The sequence below is a fragment of the Polypterus senegalus genome, chromosome 9 (assembly GCF_016835505.1).
Source record: "Polypterus senegalus isolate Bchr_013 chromosome 9, ASM1683550v1, whole genome shotgun sequence".
In the NCBI taxonomy this organism is placed as follows: Eukaryota; Metazoa; Chordata; class Cladistia; order Polypteriformes; family Polypteridae; genus Polypterus; species Polypterus senegalus.
This window is the reverse complement of record NC_053162.1, coordinates 17788261-17813274: the sequence shown is the minus strand read 5'-3', so window position 1 is coordinate 17813274 and position 25014 is coordinate 17788261. Positions and strand designations below refer to the sequence as shown.

Here is a 25014-nt window from a genome sequence, read left to right as displayed (position 1 = left end):
CAAATTGTTATGATTGTGCATCGTGATTTTGTATTAAAAGGATCGTGATATGATTTTTTGCAAAGATCGCCCACCCCTAATTTGACCAATCAAGTTTTAAAATTTATGTAGAATTCATTAACCCTTTAGCGAGCTACTTGGTTTGCTCTTGAACATCTTCTAGATCAGTGGTTCCCAAACTCGGTCCTGGGGACCCACTGTGGCTGCAGGTTTTTGTTCCAACCAGCTTCATAATCAGTGATAATAATCAATAAAAACTGATCTCATTTAATTAGCCGGTCTTTTCTTACTCTTCTCTTATTCTGCATTCAGAAAAACGCAACAGAATGATTTTTACATTTATAAGACATTTAGAAATATTTTATTTTTTTTCTAAAGCTATAAATGCTTAATTTTCTTTTGTTGTTTTCCTATTATTTTCCCCTTTTCCTATGTAGTTTGCTCCCCTCATTTAACCCTAATAGTGACAATTAACAACCAGTACAGCAGACACCCGGGATGATGAAAGCAGCAACAACTTTAGTGTCAGACCCACTAATTAGTAAATAATCAATTAAATAACCAGAACAACTGGCAAAGCAGACTGAAAATTAGGTTGAAAATACTGATAATGGCTTAAAACAAACCTACATATTCTCCATATAACTGCTTAGTACATTTTAATAAAAAATCTACCAAACTTCATTTGTAATTTCACACAGTAACTGGGAAATAATGATTCACTTCATTAGGCTAAGAGTCCAATGAAAAATGAAAGTTGGTTGGAACAAAAACCTACAACCACAGTGGGTCCCCAGGACCGAGTTTGGGAGCCACTGTTCTAGATCAATGTGCTTTGGTCAGATGGATCAAAGATAGAGTTCTTTGGCCACAGAAGCAGTACACTCTTAAAACTAAGCGGTTCTTCATAGCAATGCCATAGGGGAACCACCTTTGGTTCTCAAAACAACCATCCATATGAAAGTAACCGAAGGAACCTATTTATTTAGATCCATAAAGGCTCAATACGGTGAATAACCATGAACAGATGGTAACAGATTTATGAAATACCCATGGAGTTATGATTTTAAAATGTCTCTTGCTGCATAGAAGACCACAGGCTAAGTAAGTCCCGGTGTTCATAATGTGTTAGTGTCCTTGTGACGGTGTGGGTCAGCTCCTGGCTCCGTCTTCTATTACGGGAACCTCTTGAACCCGACACCATCGATAACGTAAATAGATGAGCAACGGCAGATGAGGACAAACCACACTTGGAGCAAGGGGATGGTGAAAATTTGATCAATGCTTTAAACGTTTTTTTTAAAAAAAGTACAAAACAAGTGATCAAAGCATACAGTGCTTAGGAAATACTTCAATAAATAAATAAAAAGGTGTATCTGTGGAGGTTAAAGTCATAATAATAAATTAATTAAAAACAACGTTAAAATGAACTGGTAGGAAACTGTCTTTAATAAAATGCCAGATGCTTTCTTACTCACTGGCGGCTCCTCTGTTTATCCCATATGGGCCTTCCAGCAAAGGAGTCGCCCTAACAGCAGATGCAGCTGACCTTCCTCAGGTCGTGGTCCGTGCCATCCCATGGCTACAGAAAGCTCCCTCTCTTGACCTCGGCTTGGGTCCCCAACAACCAGGGCGCTCACACTGGGGATCTCCTCCCAAGCCTCCTTGACCCCTGCTGCCTTCCCAGTCTTCTGAGGTGAGTCATCTAAACTCCCTGTCACTCCTGCTCCTCAATGCAGCTCTGCTGGAGTGACCCATTCCAACCGGCCCCCACAGTGACAGCCACACACTCCTCTTCGGGGCTCATTTCCCAGTTGTCTGCTTTCTTTCTTTCTTTCTTTCTTTCTTTCTTTCAAAAAAGTGTTTACAGGGGGAGAAGTGGTGTAGCAAACTGATTATGAGTTGTTTATCTATTACAGACAATTATTAAATTTAATGTGTTGTGTAGGAGGCATGTACAGGGAAAGTAGTGGTATAATGAACTAGTCATGAATTGTTTTTTATTATTGACAATTATATAACTTTATGTGTGGGGTATGAGGCATGTATGGGGCAATAGTAGTGGAGTAACGCAATCATTAACTTTCTTGTGAAATTGTTACATATTTATTAACTGTATATTACTGTTGTGTTCATGTTTTTATTATTGTGCAAAATAAACTTTATTTTAAACAAAAAGGCACTACATGATAGATAGATAGATAGATAGATAGATAGATAGATAGATAGATAGATAGATAGATAGATAGATAGTATAGATTGATAGATAGATAGATAGATAGATAGATAGATAGATAGATAGATAGATAGATAAGATAGATAGATATGATAGATAGATAGACAGATAGATAGATAGATAGATAGATAGATAGATAGATAGATAGATAGATAGATAGTACTTTACTCATCCCAAGGGAAAAAATTTATCTTTTCACCAAAGCTCAGGAAATACAGAAATATTATAATGAACATCAACCTTTAAATACACACAAACCACCACATGGTTGCAACTGACTTGGTGGGTGTTAGTGATACTCACTCAAGCTGAACAGAGATGGGGTATTAAATAGCTGGACTGGCCAGGATAACATGGTGGTCTGTCTTTGCCTAGTTGAGCTGGAGAGGTTTTAGTGAGACGTGCCAATATTCGAGCAGAGAAACTATGGGTCTCTGGAGGGAATGACTGTAGCTGCAGCTGCATAGCATGGAAATAGGAATCCATGGGATTTGATGATAGGGTCTAGTGAGATGTTGCAGAGAGAAGAAGAGAGAACTGAGCAGCAATCCATGGAACACCACTTCTGCTTGCCTGATGCTATTTGGCATCTTTTCTGTCCATGGCACACAGGAGGAACTGCCTGAGAGGCAGGACTCAAACCACCTGAGGGCAGCCTCTTAGTGATTCCAAGGTCAGAGAGGTTGCCAAGGAGGATCTGCTGGTTAACTATGTTGAAGGAGGAGGAAGAGAGAGATCAAGAAGGATGAGTATGGATGACATGGTGGTTCAAATGGCTGATTGGTTGTTCATCGGCCAAAGAAATGTGAAGCTATGCAGATGAGCTTTATTTTGGAAAATATGAATAATAAGAAGGATAAAAGGTCAGGATATTAAAGGTGGATTTGTAATCTCAGAAAGTTTCATATTCTCTCTTTTCCCTTCTGAGCTTTCTTTAATTATTCTGATTTCCTCTCACAGTCATGTATTTTAAGTAAACAGGAAAATCTGCAATGGCTACAATAGTTATTAAGTAAAACCATGATTGACCCGCAGTTAGATATGTAAAATATTAAACTAATTGGTACTGATTATTTTAGGCTGCTTGCTACTTTGTAACTGGCACCCCACCCAAGGTTAGCTCCCGACTTGTATGAGAAGCGGCTTCTGACCTTCATGATCTTGAACTTGGCTTGAAAATATACAAATGGACAGCTGGAAGTTACTTCTTGAGTGACACACATTATCAGTAAAATACACCTGGAGATAAGTCAGTGATAAGTCTTTGAAAGCTCATGAAACAAGATAGGATGAGCAAATACTCAAAGAATTTGCAATAAAACCTTTGTTGCCTTATTCATTTCCTTCATCTCATGATCCATAAGACAACAACTTACCAGACTTTTGTGCCAAAGTGTGTTTTTTTTTAATTCTGAGAGTTGCATCTCAGGATGTTCTATGATGTTTCACAACTCCCACTTCATTGTTAACCTTCAGTTTTTCCAAATAAACCTTCTAGATTCCTGAGACAAAATACTCCTCTTGGCAATTCTACTTCTATTGCAGATTTTTCAAGCATGCTGATTTGATGTGTCGTGAAGCTGATGGATCTCTCTATCTTGTAGCCCATGGAATACACTTCCTTCTTTTCATTTCCCCGGTTCAAAAAAAAAAAAAAAAAGAAGAAGTATTTTCCTGTGTTTTGGTTTCCTGAAAAGTCCACCTGCACCAGTGGCTGTTGTCCAAACTACTGTGTTACCTGTGAAGAGTTCTGTTGTCAGTGTAAAACATCTGGATTTCATCAGCTTGTCTAGGTGAATCATGACGATTTGTCCTTGAAGGAGACATCTTCTTTCATAAGTGCAAATTTCAAAGGGTGTTTTTTTATCTTTAACTTAATTTTCTGTTTTTCCTTGGTGGAATCCATTTTTATGGTAAGCATATGGCAGCAAGCGGATAAGTTCAAGCTGTTTTCCATGTACAGCACCTTCAGAAAGTCTTCAGACCCCTTCACTTTTTACAAAGTTTGTTATGGAGTGATGATGATTTAGAGGTCATAGTGGACTTGACACTATCAACTGGCAGACTGTTCAGGAGCCATTAAGAAGGCTAACAGAACGTCAGGTTATATAGCGCCTTGTACTTGTGTGCTGTACAAGTCACAGGAGGTTCTGCTCAGGTCTTTATAACCCACTGGTGAGGCCTCATCTGGAGTTCTAGGTGCAGTTTTGGTCTCCAGGCTACAAAAACGACATGGCAGCGCTAGAAAAGGTCCAGAGAAGAGCAACTAGGTTCATTACAGGGCTACAGGGGATGAATTATGAGGAAAAATTAAAAGAGCTGAGCCTTTACTGTTTAATTAAAAGAAGATTAAGAGGTGACCTGACTGAAGTGTTTAAAATGATGAAGGGAATTAGTCCAGTGGATCGAGACTGTGGCTTTAAAATTAGTTCATCAAGAACACAGACACACAGTTGGAAACATGTGAAGGGTAAATTTCGCGCAAACATTAGGAAGTTTTTCTTTATACAAATAACAATAGACACTTGAAATAAGATACCAAGTAGTGTGGTAGACAGTAGGACTTTAGGGACTTTCAAAACTCAACTTGATATTTTTTTTGGAAGAAATAAGTGGATAGGACTGGTGAGCTTTGTTGGGCTGAATGGCCTGTTCTCGTCTTGATTCTTCTAATGTTCTAATGTCGCAGCCTTACTCTAGCGTCATTTAACTTTATTTTTTCCTTCATGAAACAACACTCAAGACCCCAGAATGACAAAGTGAATAGAGGATATCAGAAAGTTGTGCAAATCTACTAAAATAAAAAACTGAAATATCACATTGACACAAATGTTCAGGCCCCTTTGTTCTCATAGTTCAAGCATCCTTTGAGTGCCTTTTCTCAAACTCCATGTGGGCTTTCATGTGACATGTTGCCACTCTGACATAAAGTCCTGAATTGGGGTGTTGCAGTGGGGGTTGTCCTTCACACAGGTTCTTTGGAGCTCCGGCAGACTGACCATTGGGTTTTTGGTCACCTTTCTTACCAAGGCCCTCTTCCCCTGATTGGTCAGTTTAGCCGTGTGACCAGCTCTAGGGAGAGTCATGGTTATTCCAAACGTATTCAGTTTAAGAATCAGGCATGCTACTGTACTCTTGGGAACCTTCCAGGGTCCAAAACTGTTTTGTAGCCTTCCCCAGAAGCTCCCTAAGCTCTGCAGGAAATTCCTTCATCCTCATGACTCGGTTTTTGCTCAACTGTGGGACGTTCTGTAGACAGGTGTCTGCCTTTCCTAATCAGGTCCCACCAATTAAACTGATGACAGATAGACTCCAAACAAGGTGTAGAAACATCTCAATGATGGTCTGTAGAATGGGATGCACCTCAGCCAGATTTCAAGTGTCAAATCAAAGGGTCTGAATACTTGTGTCAATGAGATATTTCAGTTTTTATTTGTAATACATTTGCAAAAAATCCTGCTTTGTCTTTCTTTGGTGTGAATGTTGTTCAATGAGTGAGAAAATGAATTTAAATGATTTTAGCATAAATCTGCATCATAACAACGTGTGAAAACGTGAAGGGGTCTTATGTTTTTACTGATTTGTCTTCTTCTTCTAAGTATTATCTACTATATAACAAAATTCTAATGTCTGGGTCTCCAGTCCCTTTGACCTGATTGGTCAGTTTGACTTTGGTGTGAGTGGTCAGTTTGGCTTTGGTGACTCAAACAAAGGAGGAAATGCAAGTGTGAGATGCACAAGGAGAAGTAAAAGCGCACGAAGCACGCTGATAGTATCACCTTCAAACATGGAAAGTATAAAATTGGACTAGAGGCAAGAATGGTGCTTTGAAAATAATGATAGAGTCTGAGAAGCAGGCTTTACGGGAACACACTTGAGCAATGGTGAAGAGATGATCACACGTGCATAAATGTAGGAAATGCGCTGAAGGTAAACATAGAAAAATCGGGAGTGGTCTCCCCTAGACTTTCTAGTATACTCAGGTATGGGGATGGATATTTGAGGAGTAAGACAATGATTATATTTTTATATTATATACATTAAAGAGTGAGCAGCAGTGAAGAGGCGATCACACACATGAAAATGGAAGAAAGGTGTTGATGGTAAACAAAGAAAAAGAGAGTGGTCTCCCATTGATTTGCTCGTATACTCAGATAAAAGTGCTTTGAATGACTGGTAATCACCCACATCAAAGCCTCCATCCCAGCTGATCTAGACCAACACCACTTTGCCTATCGGTCAAACAGATCAACTGAGGACGTCATCTGTGTGGCTCTACATGCTGCTCTCTCACACCTGGAAAAGCCCAACACCTATGTTAGGATGCTCTTCATTGACTACAGCTCTGCATGTAATACCTTCATACCTAACCAGCTGATCCAAAAACTCTATGCACTAGGACTTGCTCCGTCCATATGCAACTGGTTACTGGATTTTCTAACCAACCGCCCCCAGTCTGTCAGGATGGGCAAACACACATTCTCCACCCTTACCCTGAGCACAAGGATGTGTACTAAGTCCCTTTCGCTATGCACTCTTCACCCATGAATGTCAGCTCATCCACCAATCAAACATTATTGTTAAATTTGCTGATGATACGACTGTCATTGGGCTTGTAACAGACAACAATGAAGCTGCATATAGGGAAGAGGTTCAGAATCTGACAGCATGACTAAAAAATAGCTTTTTCCCATCTGCCATAAACTTTGGTCTGAGATCATTTTTAATTGAACATGTTCAATAAGCAATATTGGTAATGTGCAATATACTAATGTAATATAATATACTGTATAATAAGTAATGTACTATTCATTAACAAGTGCAATAACAATTTATGCTGCTGTACTTTGAGCAATAATAATTTGCTCTGGTTACTTGATCACTTAACACTGTATACGACATATTTGGAATTATTTGACTTAGATTGATTAAATGCACCTTGGGGCTGTCACAAAAAGTAACTTCATTGTGTTACACAATGACAGTAAAGTGCTTGAACTTGAACTTGATATGGGGATGGACATTTGAGGAGTAACCTGCAAGACAATGATTCTATTTTTTATATTACGTACATTACAGAACCATCAATCACAAATCAAATCAAATTAATAATATATTGAATAATTATTATAAAAGTAAAGTTGAATAAATCGGACTCTGCAGCTGCATGAATTAAAAGGTAAAGTACCACTTCCGGTTAGCGGAAATAGCCCAAAAGTTCATAGAAATCCATGTTTTGTACCTGATCCTTGTATGCAAAATTTGGTTGACCTAAGTGAAAGCGTACTCAAGTTATCCTGTTTGCATACACATACATACACAGACAGACACACAGACAATTCCGAAAATGGTAGTTTCAGACTGCGGGAGGTCCAAAACGTCGAGATTCATCAAAATCTCGAAATGGAATTTTTGGAGGATTCCAATACTTTCCCTATCCTTCGTATACAAGAAAGTAACAAGAGACAACAAATATTTTTGAAATGATTCTATTACCTTTCTTCGACAGCTCACTTCACAGAGAAGAGCCACATTCCCCACCAGGCGCATGAAATGCATGTATTCCAAATAACGATATATTCTTTACTCTATACAATTCCAAACACCTCACATCCAGATAAAGAACTTTGCCACTGACTTGAGCTGAGTCGGTGGGGGAGATGGGATAGCAGGCTGCTTGCTGCTTGTGCCAATCGACAGATTTGTAAAACAAAGACAGTGATGAGGAGCTGCGAACGAAATTTAAGGTGGCCTAGCATTACGACTTTTTCGTAGGTTTCAGGGATTTTAGTGTTAAGCAATCTTGGGTTCCATGTGTACTAATATTTTCTGTTCTGTGGTGCTGTTGTCCTTTATACCATTAATCTTTCATGGATGTGTTCTTTTCTTTTCTTTTGTGTTGTTCGTGATGTAAATCAACACTCTTTTGTTGACATCACTGACTGTTAAAAAGGAAGTTCATCACCTCTCCAACTTCAGCCAAGATTCTAGTACACTAATTTTTGTTGCTTTCATGCTTATGCTTGATTTGCTGACATTTGAAGTAGTTGGTATCCTTTTTGACCTCGATTTGCAGATTTACTATTTTGATGTATTTTGTTAATTCCTCGGGGGGAATTATTTTTTCGCATGATCTTTTGGGGGTCAGAGTGCAGGGTCAGCCATTGTACAGCACCTCCTGGAGCAACTCTCAGGATCAAGGGCACAAACAGAGTAAGATCCCTTCTGGCAGTAATGGGATTTGAACTGGCAACCTTCCAGATACCAGCGCAGGTTATGTTGGTTTAGCTGTCCCCATTTTGCTACAAAGCACACTTTGTTTGATACTACAACACCATTATAAAGTTTGGAGTTGTTCAACAGTGACTAGTTGAAACTCCAGCATGGGAGGTTTAGCCCAATGCCAAGAATATGCCTAAGAGTGAGGCGCATAGGCCTTCAGACGAGAAGATTAATTGCCTTTTCACACCAAGAATATCTTCCTTTTGCTCTTCAGTAAATAAAACAGAACTATATTTTTAAAGTGGCATCCTTTTAACTTTTGGGCAATATCTTCTGTTTGTATAGGAATATTTCTTTTAGCCTCCTGCCACTACTTGACCTAATCTGAACTCACCACAATCCGCTTTCCCGACGTTTCTTATCCGACTGGACTAAAAAAAAAAAAACCACATCAGTCTAGTGAACTAAAACTGGTGGGACACCGCGGGTAAACAAACAAATTAAAAAAAAAAAAAGCCTCTTAAATAGCAATGATATTCTAATTTCATTCCAGTGTATTTTTAACATTCCATAAATGTTTAATTGAATTTTCAATCGGTGAAAGTAAATTATAATGTAGGTATTTCTACTGAGCCAGGATGGACTGGCATCATCTTTAGGGTGTAGTCCCAATATGAGCTCTGTGATTTCCTGGATAGAACCAAGCATAGAAAACTTTTAGAATGCAGTAAAACTTCTACAGATAATGGCTGATAAAAAGGAAAGACGAGGAAGTTTCTTTCCAAAGCAGTTAAAAAAGGTTAACTGCAAGCACTGGCTGTAACTTGGAAAACTAACCTGAAATCCAAAATAGCTCATTTTTTAAAAGTAAATAAACGGCAGGCCTCTATTTTCTGTGCTACTTGTCCCAGTAACGGGTGGTGGAAGCAAAAGCTGAGCAGAAAGACGAGCTCTGGTAGCCCCTCCAAACCCACAAAAAAAAAAATCCGAATTCCATCTGTGACCCAGTGGAGATTTTAGGGATTTATATGCGGTGTTTATTTATATTGTTAATTGTTTTTTTTGGTGGATTCTTTTTTGACACTGAGTGTGGGATTATTCTTTAAATGCATTTGTGGCTTTATTAGTGCACTTTTTGTGTGTGTGTGTTTTTTTTTTTTTTACTTTCTCATATACAAAGTATAGGGCAAGTATTATAATCATCCAAAGATTAAATGTCGAGATTTTTGATGAATCTCAACATTTTAGACCTCCCTGACATTCTCATATACTAAGGATAGGGAAAGTATTGGAATCCTCCAAAAATTCCATTTTGAGATTTTGATGAATCTTGACATTTTAGACCTCCCTGAGTCTGAAAATTCCATTTATGGAATTATGTCTGTGCGTCTGACTCTGTGTGTGTGTGTGTGTGTGTGTGTGTACACATGATAACCTGAGTACGTTTTCACTTAGGTCAACCAAATTTTGCATGCAAGTATTAGGTGCAAAACATAGATTTCTATCAACTTTTGAACTATTCCCGTTAACCGGAAGTGGTACTTTACGATTATTCAACTTTACTTTTATAATAATTGTTCAATATATTATTAATTTGATTTGATTTGTTTTTGATGGTTCTTTAATGTATATAATATAAAAATATAATCATTGTCTTACTCCTCAAATATCCATCCCCATAGCTGAGTATACTAGAAAGTCTAGGGGAGACCACTCCCGATTTTTCTACGTTTACCTTCAGCGCATTTCCTACATTTATTCACGTGTGATCATCTCTTCACCATTGCTCAAGTGTGTTCCCGTAAAGCCTGCTTCTCAGACTCTGTCGTTATTTTCATGGCACCTTTTTTGCCTCCAGTCCGATTTTATACTTTCCATGTTTGGAGGTGACGCTATCAGCATGCTTTGTACTTCAGCGTACTTCTCCTCCTGTGTCTCAGACTTGCACTTTCTCCTTTGATCAAGTCACCAAAATCAAACTGACCAGTCAGGTTGCTCAGAGGGACTGGACACACAGGCTTTAGCATTTTGTTATATAGTAGATAATACTTAGAAGAAGAAGATAAATCAGTAAAAACATAAGATCCCGTCACATTTTTCACGTTGTTATGATGCAGCTTTGCACTAAAATCACTTAAATTCATTTTCTCTGTTCTAGTTATTAAAAGGAGATGCCAGGTTGCTACCCATCCTTTCTTGGCTGTTTCCATCAATCTGCTTATACTGTGTGTGTAAGGTTCCACATTTCACATGGCACGTCAGGACAAAAACCAAGCCATGAAGTCCACTGAACTCTCTCTCTCTAGACCTCCACCATCAAATTGTGGTTAGCCATGGATCAGAACAAGGGGATAAAGCTTTCAGTGTTCCCATGAGCACAGTAACACTAATAATTTTGAAATGGAAGATGTTTGGAACCACCAGAATTTTTTCTAGAGTTTGGCTGACTGGCCCGATTGAGTAACTGGGCAAGAAAGGCCTTGACCAGGTAGGTGACCAAGAACCCAGTGGTCATTCTAACAGAGTTTCAGAAGTCCTCTGCTGATATGTTGAACTTGTTGGAAGGACAACCATCTCAGCAGCACTTAGTCAATCTCGTGTTTATGGTAGAGTGGCCAGATGAAAGCCAATCTACATATATATATATATATATATATATATATATATATATATATATATATATATATAAATTTACTGTATTATTATATATATTGTCGCAGGTGGCTGGGTGTGGTCAACAATCAGCCACCTACTTAAGGAGCCGCCTCCCTGCAATCAAGGCTGGAGTCGGGTGAGGAGGAGGATGAGGTCGAGGCAGAGGAGGCGAGGAGAGGCCCAAGTGTTTTGTGTCTAAAGAAAGTGGCTATTGAGAGCCTAGACTTTGGGGTTTTTGGTGGCGGTGCACTTGACTTTTATAAATATTTGTAAATAGTGTAAATAAACGTGTGGTGATGGCTAAATCGGTGTCCGCCTGTGTGTGTCCGGGCCGCTTGGTTTCACAATATATATATATATAAAATCCAACATCTGTCTGTCTGTCTGTCTGTCTGTCCGCTTTTCATGCGAGAACTACTTAACAGATATAGGTGGTTTTTTTATAGGATATGTTTTTTTTTCTATAATTTGCTTGAACATTCCAGTTGATTTTGCGACTTCTCTCATCACGCTAAGTATTACAGTTCGTTTGCTGTACTGGTTTATTTACATGAATGCGGTGCCCTCTTCACTCACTCGTCAGCATCCATTCGAGTCATTCATCCTCTCACCACATGTTGGAGTGCACTTTGCCTCTGCTTAGTTAGCGATACCTGTTTGCTCAGCAGACATTATCATCTCCAGATTGTTAAGGAGTAACGTTTGACATTTTTCAGAGAGAGCTCAGAGCTCCGTGTGTTTTAGAGGGTAGCTACTGATTGCCAGAGATATCACGGTCATGTGCTTTTCTCCCCATGTGGGAGACGCTTTTCCATCAGAGCTGAACACGATCAGACACAGTGCCCTTGTATCAAACTTAATTTCTGCTGGGCCAGAATTACATTTTTTTTATTTTAAATTGATTTTTAAAGTGTGTCCTGTTTTACTACTACATGGGCAGAGCTGCAGGGGACAGCTAGCCTTGAATAAAAGCCATATGACAGAGTCATATTGGAGTTTGCCATATAGGATTTAAAACACTCTGAGAACATGAGAAAAAAGATTCTCTGGTCTGTTCAGAAAAACTTTGACCTCGTCTGGCAGAACTCCAAGTAATATGCCTGACGAAGACCAGACACTGCTCATCACCTGCCTAATTCTATCCCGGGTGGCAGCACCATGCTATGGGAATGCTTCTCAGCATCAGGGACAGGGAGATTGATCAGAATTGAAGGAAGGATAAATGCAGCCAAATACAGAGAGGTCCTCGAAGGAAATCTTCTCCAAAGTGCAAGTGACCTCCGACTGAAGCTCAACTTTCAGCATGACAATGACCCAAAGCATAAAGCCAAGGCAATGCTGGAATGGCCTTGGGACAAGACGCTGACAGTCCTTGAGTGGCCAAACTAAAGAGCGGACTTAAATCCCATAGAACATGTATGGAGAGACCTGAAGATGGCAGTTTGCAGACGCTTCCCTTGAAATCTAATAAGGTTTCAGTGGATGTGTCAGGAAGAATGGGATACATTGCCCAGATCCAGTTGTGCAAAGGTTGTAGAGGCTTACCAAAAAGGTCTTCTACAAAGTACTTGAATTAAAGGTCTGAATGCTGATACGGGTGTCAGTTTTTGATTTTTAATACATTTGAAAAACTTTCTGAGGACATATTTTCACTTTGTCATTATGGGCTAATGAGTGTTAACTGATTTCCAAAAAGCAGCAAATGTATTGATTTAAAATAAGATCAACAGTGTGTAGAAAGTGAAGGGGTCTGAATGCTTTCTGAATCCACTGTACTTGAGGGGGGTCACACGCGTGTGCATGGGAGGCAGCTAGAAGGACCAAAAGTAGGTAATTCCACGCCAGGCCAGGGGGTGGCAGGGTACGGTGAACCCTTCTCTTTTATCCCTGCAGACCAGACATGGGAAATTCCACAGACATAGAATTACTAGACACCGCATGACCAGCAGCATTGTACGTCAACGTCGCCGCCATATTGCGAGTGGCACTGAACGTGGAGTGAAGTAATGGATAAAGATGCCTCACGCATGTGCTGCTTGGGATTGTATAAAACGCTGTACGCTCCAAACCAGATCCCGGGGGATTACATTTCATAGGTAAGGCTGAACAATTGTTTTGGTTATATTTGGCCATTAGAAAATCCTGTTTTATAATCTTAGCACCCAAGGTCACATTACAATAAAATTAAACAACATTAGTAAAATTAAAACAAGAGAATGATAAATCAAAAAGCAATAATTAGCAAACACACAAAGATAATAGACAGTAACAGTGCAAAATTCACAATTGGTATGCTAGTTTGAAAAGATGTCAGTTGAGGGAAGTTTTAAAATGTGTTATTGAATCGAGCTGACGTATGAGAGGGAAGAGAATTCCTGAGTTGAGGAGCACAATGAGAGACGCTCGAGCTCACATAGAGGAGAGTTTGATGTGTGGTACAAAAAGTAGAGCTGCAAATGATGATCTGAGAGAACAATACTATTTTAAGCATTATTGTTTTTTCATCAGAAAGCCCGGTTTCCACGTCTACCTGTAATAGTTTAAATGGCACTTTTGCCACTCGCAATTGGGCGGATGCACTGATGTATCGTGTCAACTTGGTAATACAGTGAATGCGGCGTCTACCTATATATGTCTATGGGAAATTCTGCCTGGACTCAATGATGTCACTTCTGGTTCCGACCTCGATGATGTCACTGCCGGTCCTGGCCCTGCTGACCTCACTTCTGGTTCCAGCCCTGCTGCCCTTAATTCCGCCGACCTACCTTGAAAGTAAGACAACTTCCCACTTTGAATTCATTTCTGTTTGGGACTCAACCTGTATACTTCTGTACTATCAAACCTCAATTTTGCAGCCTTATTCAAGCGTACGGGTGGTTGCCCCAAACCTCTTTTTGTGTCAAGGTCTTTCATTTTTACATGGGTTATTTTTAAACTGTGAATGATTGAAACAGGGAAAACTTTAAAAATCAATTGTCACACACGTGCAAATAGGCGGCAGCTGTATGGACTAAGTGATGGTAATTCCACACCAGGCCAGGGGGTGGTGGGGTGCGCTAAACATTTTTCTGTTGTCTGTACGGACCAAAAATGGGAAAACCGGCACCCAGTCGACCATCACTTCCAGTTCTGGTGCACAGAAACACATCACTTCCCCTATTCCCCTATTTTACTTCCTGTCTGGACATTTAAAACCGGCATCTTTTTCAACCGTCCTCAGTTCTTGTTTGGACTCCATCAGAGACACTTCGGTCTCAATTTCAAAACCCATTGTAGCCACGGATAATATACGGGTGGCTGCCCAAAAGCTTTTAAAGTCTGATCATTTCTCACAATAAACAAACAGATATCGTTAGCTAAGTGGAGGCAAGGTACACTCCAAAACATGGTGAGAGGCAGAGCGATTCGAAAGGAGGCTGGTGAGTGAGTGAGGAGGGCCCTGCCCGGTGCCCAACTCCCTACTCCCGACGTCATGTTTCCCCCTCCCCTCGGGACGCAGCCTCTGTCTGGGAATAGCATGAATATTTCGCCCCTGCAAACAAACTATGATTCTTAGCGTGATGAGAGAAGTCGCAAAATCAACCAGAATGTTCAAGCAAATAATAGAAAAAGAAAATTATTTAAATACGTTAAGTTGTTCTCTCGTAAGTGGAAATAAAGTGCACACCCCGATGGTGGCGCATGAGTGAGGAGGGCCCGGCCGCACTCCCCTCGGTCTGTCTCTCGTTTTTGCGCAAATAAATCAGTACCACAAGCGAACTACGACTCTTAGCGCGATGACAGAAGTCTCAAAACTCAACCAGAATGTTCAAGCAAATGATAGAAAAAATCCGTTATGTAGTTCTCTTGTGAAAAGCGGACAGAAGTACAGACAGACTGACGTTGGATTTTATATATAGAGAGATTTCTCATGTATTTCTAAGTGTCTTGTGGTTTGTTAAAGAAGTTATATAAAAGGTTGACTGACTGGCAAAGTATTTTTCAAAGATGACTCATCTTTTACTGCTCTCAAGTAAGCAATCACAAGAATTCTAAAGGGGCAGGATGATAGCGTTTCTATGATCCACATTAAACATGTAAGCTTTAGCTCTCTCATTCTTCGTTATAAACCCAGTAAAAAAAAAAGTAACATGGGAAAACACCCAAGAGTCTTGAAAGAGGAAAACACAATATGTATTTATTATTATCCTTCTGCAACATAAAGCCTAATATAATTCAGACAAATTGTCAGCAGTTTTGTAGGCAGCCAAGAGCACAAACAGAAACACGGCAATGTGAAAATTCACACATTTTTCCTGTCTTCTTGATAAAAAATGCATTAACTTTCAAATAAAGGCCAGGGTATTGGATCATTTCTTTGGAAAAATTTTATCCAAAATCAGCTGCTAGCTGAATGGGAAATAAACACATTCATATTTTTGATATTTATTTAAATTCATAAAACAGATAGATAGATAGATCGATAGATAGATAGATAGATAGATAGATAGATAGATAGATAGATAGATAGATAGATAGATAGTACTTTACTCATCCCAAGTACTTTACACAAGCCCAAGAAAAACACATAAAATATATAAAAAATATATAATTTGTTGAGGGATGGCCGCCATCCTTACCTGGCTGGGATGCCCTCGCAATGGAAGAACAGGGGGAGACAGCTATTTTAGGGCATTTCCTCTCATGGAATGCTAGATGGCAGTGAACCCAGGTCAGCATCCCCTCATGGGTGCCCACAGGGCATACCCGGTAATTTAGTCCTGTTGGGACCTGTGGGAGCCACCAGGGGGAGCTGTGGGATTTGGAAATCCCTACTTTGTAGGGCTCCAACTTCATCCAAAAGTACTTCAGGGCCACAGCTTCACGTCACTGGAAGGACTCCCGGGTGCTTGATAAATGGAGCTGGGAGGAGGAGGAGGAGGAGAGGGCGAGTGCAGGAGGCAGCGAAAAACAGGAAGAAAAGAGATACCGTATGCTTGTGGCCTGTGGTGGGAAACGCTTGCTTTAAAGCATTTCCGTCAATAAAAGATTTGTTGTGTTTTATACTTGTGTCCAAGTGTGCTTGTGTTTGGGGAGCTGGAGCTCCCTCTGGTGTCCACAAAATACACACACATTTACACCCCCACATACAATTGTAAATTAAGAAGTAAAGGCAACTTGAAAATAATGCAGAAACTACAGCAAATAAAAGCTGATACAAAGCAGCCCTTTAGCGATGGCTTTTGAGTAGTTTGAATACACACAGAGCAGCAGTCTGCAATTAATTTAGTTGAAACCAAAGTCAAATGAACATGGATGCTCATCTGTGGGATTGAACCATTGTTGAACAATGCAGCACAGTAAGATTTGTTTGGGCAGCGAGAGTGAAAAGTTACAAAACAGAATGGGATAAGAAATGAGGCAATTAAAGGTACAATAAAAGTTCTGGAGCTATCTAAGAAAGTAGAGGAAAGTAGGTTGAAGTAGTATGGACACGTGATAAGGAGAAACAATGAATATGTGGGCAAAAGAGTGATGGGAATGGAAGTCCAGGAAGTGAGGGGGGCCAGAGCAGAGGTGGATGGATAAAGAGCAAGAGGATTTGAAGGAAAAGGGTCTGACTGGGGAGGAGGTGCAGGACCAAGCTGTTTGGAGAAGGTTGATCAAGAACATCAACCCCTCATAGAAGTGTGAAGAAATAAATAAGACGAAGAAGATATGCACAGGTACATATAGGCCACTTCAGTTGACCACAGGTAGATATTAATCAAGTTCTAGACACATCTCAAGCAGAATTAAAGCAAACAGGTTGAACCTGAGTGCAAGGTGTCTGAAATTTATAGTGCAGGCTAGGCACACATAAATCATATGAATGAATGATATAAATAAAAGATTTCTGTTCTCGAGAGTAATACATTTGCAAACATTTCTGAAAGCATGTTTTCACTTTGCCAGTATGAATAGGTGAGTGTAGATTTATGGGAAATAATAGTAAATGTATCAAATTAAAACAAAACCTACAACACAGTACAGTATGTAGAGATCAACGTTCTGAATTGGCTGTATATTATCTACACCCCTATGCGGCATGGGATAGACCTGGACCTGGACTTACACTTGGTGTGTAAACCTGGAGTGATTTTCTGGTCCTGTCATTACTTATGTGGGGGCTTTCTCTGCACACTCTGATTTTTTTTCCAAATAGTAATTATGCATACATCATCTTAGCTGGTGGCTCCAAACCAGTTCAGTTTGATTGAGTTTGTGAGTGTGGGTAAGTATGCTCCACGATAGACCAGCTTTCTTCTCAGGGTTAGGTTTCTGCTGTTCACAGTATAAAAGCCATAAAATGTTACAGATCCAAGTGACTCTACAATGGTAAACAAGGGATAAGAAAATGGATGGTGTGTTCACATGGTGTCTCATAGACTTTAGATCATGGAGCCTAATATTTGTTCTTTTCTTCTTTTCAATTACAGAAATATGCTGGATGTTAGTGATGGTGGGATGTAGGGGGCAGAAATTATGACTGGTTAGATGTTACTATTGCCTCTACACATGATGATGTCAGGGGAGAACTTATAAAGGGACTGATGAGCAGTATGAAGCCGCCAATAGCGGTAAACAGGGTATATAGAAGAGCCATAGACTGACACAGGTAGAAAAGAGCACTGGGTGTTAGTGATGTGTTGGGTATAGGAAGCAGAAATTATAACCAGTTGGATGTTACCTTTGCTTCCTCCACTCATGAGAATGTCACCAGAGGACTTATAAAGGGACCATTGAGCAATAAGAGGTTGTTAATAGTGTGAATTAGGGTAGATAGAAGAGCCATAGACTGACAAGGGTAGAGAGGAGCAATGGATGTTAGTACCGAGTGGGTATAGGAAGCAGAAATTATAACCAGTTGGATGTTACCTTTGCTTCCTCCACTCATGAGAATGTCACCAGAGGACTTGTAAAGGGACCATTGAGCAATAAGAGGTTGTTAATAGTGTGAATTAGGGTAGATAGAAGAGCCATAGACTGACAAGGGTAGAGAGGAGCAATGGATATTAGTACCGAGTGGGTATAGGAAGCAGAAATTATAACCAGTTGGATGTTACCTTTGCTTCCTCCACTCATGAGAATGTCACCAGAGGACTTATAAAGGGACCACTGGGCGGTAAGAGACTGTCAATAGTGTGAATTAGGGTAGACAATAGAGCCATAGACTGACAACGGTAGAGAGGAACACTGGATGTTAGTACCGAATGGGAGTGGAGCGAGCAGAAACTATAACCAGTTGGATGCAACCTTTGGCTCCACTCGTGAGGATGTCAGCAGAGGACTTATAAAGGAACCATTGCACAGTAAGAGGCTGGCTAGAGTGTGAAGGTGAGGGTATAGGAGAGCCATAGAATGACAAGAGTAGAGAGGAGCACTAGGTGTGTGAGGGATGGGTTGAAGGGAGCAGTAATTATAACTGGTTCGATGTTACCTTTGCCTCCTCGTCAAGATGATGTTAGCAGAGAACATATAAAGGGACTGTTGAACTTTAAGAGGCTGCCAATAGTGTGAATTAGGGTAGATAGTAGAGCCATAGACTGACAAGGGTAGAGAGGAGCACTGGATGTTTGTACCAAATGGGGGAGAGGGAGCACAAATTATAACTGGGCGGATGCTACCTTTGCCTTCACTCATGATGACATCAGCAGAGACTTTATAAAGGGATCGTTAAGTGTGAAGAAGCTCCCAATAGTGTGAATTAGGGTAGACAGAACAGACATAGACTGACAAGAATAGAAAAGAGCAATGGATGTTAGTGATGGGTAAGGTGGAGGGAGTAGAAATTATAATTGGGGAGATGCTACCTTTGCCTCCACTCATGATGATGTCAGCAGAGCACTTATAAAGGGACCGTTGAGCAGTAAGAGGCTGCCAATAATGTGAATTAGGGTAGTAAAGTATCTATCTATCTATCTATCTATCTATCTATCTATCTATCTATCTATCTATCTATCTATCTATCTATCTATCTATCTATCTATCTATCTATCTATCTAGAAGTGCCACAGACTGAGAAAGGTAGAGAGGAGCAATGGATGTTAGTACCGAGTGGGGTGGAGGAAGCAGAAATTATAACCAGTTGGATGTTACCTTTGCCTCCTCCACTCATGAGGATCTCAGCAGAGAACTTATAAAGGGACCATTGAGCAGTAAGAGGTTGTTAATAGTGTAAATTAGGGTAGATAGTAGAGCCATAGACTGAGAAGTGTAGAGAGGAACACTGGATGTTAGTACCAAATGGGGTGGAGAGAGCAGACGTTATAACCACGTAGATGCTACCTTTGCCTCCACCCATGATGATGACAGCAGAGGACTTATAAAGGGACCATTGAGTGCTAAGAGGCTGGCTAGAGCTTGAAGCAGGGAAGACAGGAGAGCCATAGACCGACAAAGGTAGAAAGGAGTACTGGGTGTTAGTGAAGGGGCATTATAACTAACAGCACAAGAGAGTGAGAGAGGACAGAAGGACGTGGAGCAAAATAGTGAAGGGAGAGACACACAGGCAGATGTCACCAATTGCTCTTTAAGTGGATTCTCAAGATCGTGAGATTGGGAAGACAGTGGATGGGCATCGATAGCAGTGCGTCACAACGGGGGACAGTACCAGAGCCGAGGCTGCTTCTAGCATCCATCCTGGTGAATCGTTACAATTAGTTTTATTGATGGGATTGCAAACAAATACGCAGAGTGTTTTACCGGATCGAAGTTGAATACCTCCTCCTAACTAAGAGACACATCTTTAGAAGATGGCTGAAGGTTCCGTGATATTCCTGAGGTCTACATGTCAGTTCCAATACAGAAGTAATAGGATAAGCACCAGTCCTGATCATAAGGTGTGTGTCTGTATGCAGTGTATGTTTTACCAACACTCCAAATAGCCCCTTCTCTTTGAATGGCAACTGCATTTGATAGCATTTCCAAACACTGATATGCTAAATGATGCACATACACGCGCATTGCCGTCCTGAAAGCCTGCTAAAGCTTGATCTGCCGTCATCCATCAGCACACTGCTTTTTCTTGTGATCTGTCACTGCCAGGATATTTGACAGCTATTGCATACTTTCACTACCCCCATTGTTTGTTATTGTTCTAGTTCCTGACACTCGACAGGAAAACTTGCTCACTTCCAATGGACAGAGTTTTTCAATGTTATTTTTTCGGAGCAGGCATGTCATGACAAGGGGGCCCCTTTCGGGAAATTCTGTTAACTTTGGTCCACTAGAAGACACGGCAGCCAAATTCTGTTGGTTGAAATATGGTAAAGGAATGCTTTGAAGCCCTGGAGCAAAATAATAATAGAGGGGAAAAAATCTTTTATTATTTATATAGACCTATTTTTTTCAGTTACTGAAAGCAAAAAAAATATATACATATATATCATTCATCATTTCCCACTTTCAGCATCTCTGGTTCTGAATGGCCTGAGACAAGAAGATATAAACCAGTGAAACAATTGAAGAGGAAATTTATACAACTCACTCAGTCCATTGACCTCAAATTTATAATTATTATTTTGAAAATGGTCGTAAATCAGGTCTAATGGTTTATTCTGCACTAATATATTCCAGGAGCAGATTTGTGAAATCTAAATAACCAAAAATGGAATTCATGAGACTTCAAGATTCGGAAGTTTCTTATACTTTAAAAATATAAATTTATCTGTCCATGAAAGTTAATCATTTTTATTCACTTTCAAGTTTGTCATGCAACTCACAGTGTGTGTGTATTTCACTTTGTAGCTCATACAATCGCTAGAGCTCAATGCTTTGTCAGCATTCATACTGTAATCCCTTGGAATTATAATTAATAAAATATTTATTAATTTCATATTAGACTCTACCATTATGTAAATACAACCCACAAAACGTTTTTTCTTTTATAACATATGAGGATATTTAAGATTTGATTTTCATTTAATCCAGTAGTTCCCAGTGGATGTGAGGTGGTATTTCAGGGGGTGTGACAAAGAGGAAGGCAGCACTGTGATTCTCCATCATCGAGTGAAGTGAGTTGAGTTGTCTGACTTTATTGTGGTGCAGGTCATTTAATAATTAGTACTCCAAGTCCAACTACAATATGCAATTGTCACCTATGAATGGGAAGCAGAAATGCAAATTCTCTCAGGTTCCTTGCTGCGGTCAGTGAGTTCGTAAAGGCAAATAACTTTTTGAAAGAGAATGGAATCTGGACCTTGCAATCATACGTAGAGAAGGGAGAGAGCTAGTGTTGATTTTTCCGTGCAAGCCCTGATCGTGAATCTTTCATAATTTTGAACATTGACATTTATTATTTGTGAGGGGGACTGAATTGGATGCAACACCCGCTGCTTACACTTAGCTGATGGTCCTGACAGCAGCACAGCACTTTTAACTGTGTCACGCATCTGTTTTTGAAATACAGTGTTGGTGTTATCGGGGGTCAATGCTCGTCGACTGTCTTTCATGGCTGGGACCCATTGCTTTACGGGGGTCTCCATTCCTTCAAATCCCTCCATCATTGATTGTGTGCCATTTCCTTGCGGTACTTGATGCTTTGTGGGATACCCCAACCCCCAAATCTTCAATCGAGTGTCAAAGCTGCACAGAGGATACATTTACAAGATTCTTGAGATTTATAAAGGTAAATTTTTAAATTTATATTTACCATATATATTTGCATATAAGTCGGGTCTTGAAACCCGAAAAATCGATCATAAAATCAGACCCCGACTGATACGCCCGTTCAAAAATGCAGCACTTAAATTATTTTTTTAGATCTTCTTGCTTCCTCCAATCTCACACCAGTTTTCTCAGACACATCGAGTTTTGTTGTACCAGCGCAGTTACCAATTTCTTTTGCAACTTCAACAACGTTTAATTTAAAACCAGCTTCATATTTTCTTCTGATCGAACTCTACATCGTAGATAAGGGATACTCTTACGATAACGGTGTATGAGCGTGTGAGACATATATAAAACACAAAACAGTGCAAATAGTTTTGGTATTACCGTGTGGTCATGTAGACACAATACATAGAAAACAAGAAAGAAACAAAGCAAACTGAATATTTAGAAGTCCACTGACAAGAATTAGATTCGTTTTTGTACAAAACTCAGATATGAATGGGATGCGCATGTTGCTTTTTTAGAGAGTCTGTCCGGTGACCCCACGTGTTTCACGAGAGAACTACATAACAGATTTTTTCTATAATTTGCTTGAACATTCTGGTTGTTTTTTGCGACTTCTCTCATCACGCTAAGAGTCGTAGTTCGTTTGCGGTACTGATTTATTTGCACAAATCCAAGAGAGACGCAGCAGACTGAGGGGAGTGAGGCCGGGCCCTCCTCACTCACGTGCCACCATACTTTACAACAACAACAACAACATTTAATTATGTAGCACACTTTCATACAAACAATGTAGCTCAAAGTGCTTTACATGATGAAGAAAGAGAAAAAAGACAAAATAAATAAGAAAATTAGGGAACACTAATTAACATAGAATAAAAGTAAGCCAAAACTGGACACACTTGTAATAAAGCAAAATATGGCATTTTGGCATAAAGCAAATATTTTATACTAAAAATACTATTGTTTTGATTCATCGAAATTCAAAACCCCTAGCTAGATGCATACTTATTAAAAATCCATCCAGGAAGAGCTACAAAAAAATTCTGTCAATCATAACAAACATAATTTTTGTGACACACTTTCCCAAACTTCCCAGAACAATACACACATCACGTACATAAAAAATGGAGCAATTCCCCTTAAATTGGAGATTACTACTAGGATAGGCAACCAAGGTACTTAATTTTGATTTTTTAGGGTGACCATATGGGTTTGGGTATAAAGGAGAACACCAACAGTCAAAAAGGAGGACAAAAATTACCACATATATTTTCCAACTCCAATCAACCGCTAACCGCTGTCCTTAGCGCCGTCGGGCGGAAATAGAATATAAAACAGTGTTGCCGCTACTTGATATTACAATTATTGATAACGTAACGTAATGTCACGCGGTGACGCGGATGAAGGGAGAATGGCCAAAGGCTGCTCATTCTCGGTATATATCATATGTAATTAGTCAAAAACGGTCAACTCTGTTTGTGATTCTGTGAAAGGAGGACATTTTACTGAATTTTTGGAAAGCCTGGAGGACGGAGGAAACCATGTTAAAAAAAGATGACATATCCTCCTTTTAGAGGACGTCTGGTCACCCTAGATTTTTATAAAACATAGGCCCAAGTAACTATGTGGTAACAGGACTAGCTACTGCTCACCCTCACCCGCTTCTTTTAAAATCTGTTTACTCCTCCTGTGATCCAGTTCAGTGTTTCAAAAAACCAGCTCCTACTGGAGCAGTACTGGACATGAGGTGGGAACCATTACGGAATAATGCCACCAGTCCATCACAGGAATCACACACTCTCGAGCCGGTTTAGAACTGCCAACTAACCTAACCTGCGTATCCTTAGGGTTTAGGAAAAAAAAATGGCTGCACCTGGACAAAAACCCATACAGACATCAATTAAAGTAATTGGATAAAACGGGTTATAGCATTTTCTGTTGAGCGATGGTGCCTGTGTCAACAGAATCTTCATATTCAATCTTTTTAAAACCATGCACTTACCAACACAATTGTAAAATGGCTCTTTCCGACAGTGACTGGTGCATCCATCTCCATTGACTTTGTTTAGGTCATCGCACTCTTCTCCTAGGAACCTACAGGAAGAGAAAGGAGATGTGTTTTTTTTTTTGGATAATGATTATCCATCCATCCATCCATTTTCAAACCCGCTGAATCCGAATACAGGGTCACGGGGGTCTGCTGGAGCCAATCCCAGCCAACACAGGGCACAAGGCAGGAACCAATCCTGGGCAGGGTGCCAACCCACTGCAGGACACACACAAACACATCCACACACCAAGCACACACTAGGGCCAATTTAGAATCACCAATCCACCTAACCTGCATGTCTTTGGATTGTGGGAGGAAACCCACGCAGACACGGGGAGAACATGCAAACTCCACGCAGGGAGGACCCGGGAAGCGAACCCGGGTCTCCTAACTGCGAGGCAGCAGCGCTACCACTGCGCCACCGTGCCGCCCCGGATAATGATTAATAGTTTTCAAACAGGTTATTAAATTATAATTTGCATATTCAGTTATCCTATTGGGTTTTGAAATGTTACATTTTGTCTTTAATTTACAGGACACTGGATCACCATTGCATTAATGTTAACTCCGATAGATGGCTTTAAAAACTTGAATGACTACAAAATCTACAAAAACACATAAATATATGCAAAATAACACAAAGTTAGCCTCTGGTATCATAAAGTGTGGAATGCAAGGCCAAATGCACACCTGCAATCTTCTTATATAATACACTACCGTGGCTGTCCAGGATTTTAAATGACCTGTAGCTCGCAAACCGTTTGACCTATTGACTTGAAATGTGGTACACATATACTACGTGATGATTGACCTCCAAGGTTATTCCTCTTTTAATTTTTAATTTATTGTAGAATCAACTCTCGGCAGCAGCCAGCATGCATCCGTCCAGTGCATGCTTGCTTGCGTCGTTCTCATTCCCTAGCACCTTCGCCATCTCTTCCCCTACCTCTTCATATCTTAAATCTTTCTTGAGGCAGATTGAAGACTTATGTGCCAGCTCAAGTGAAAAATTAAGGAAAACGTACTAAGTAATTGAAACATAAACACTAACTTAATCAGTTTTAATGCAAAAAGATGCCGACAGAAGAAGAGAAGAAGCAGGCCGATAGGGTGGAGAAAAGAATAGCTGCTCAGAAAGCAGCAAGCGCATCAACCTCTGAGCAAACGAATGCTAAACGTACAGAGGAAGAGGATGAAATCTAGGAATGCTCAA

General features: G+C 40.0%; 1 protein-coding gene across 1 annotated transcript in view; it reads right to left on the bottom strand.

Moving 5' to 3' along the window:
* pappaa (pregnancy-associated plasma protein A, pappalysin 1a) overlaps window positions 1-25014 on the bottom strand; it is a 722863-nt gene that overhangs the window by 282239 nt on the left and 415610 nt on the right. The window contains exon 9 of the mRNA XM_039762740.1: window positions 23754-23845. Within this exon, the coding sequence (XP_039618674.1) occupies window positions 23754-23845 (92 nt within the window). The remainder of the gene's footprint in view (window positions 1-23753; window positions 23846-25014) is intronic.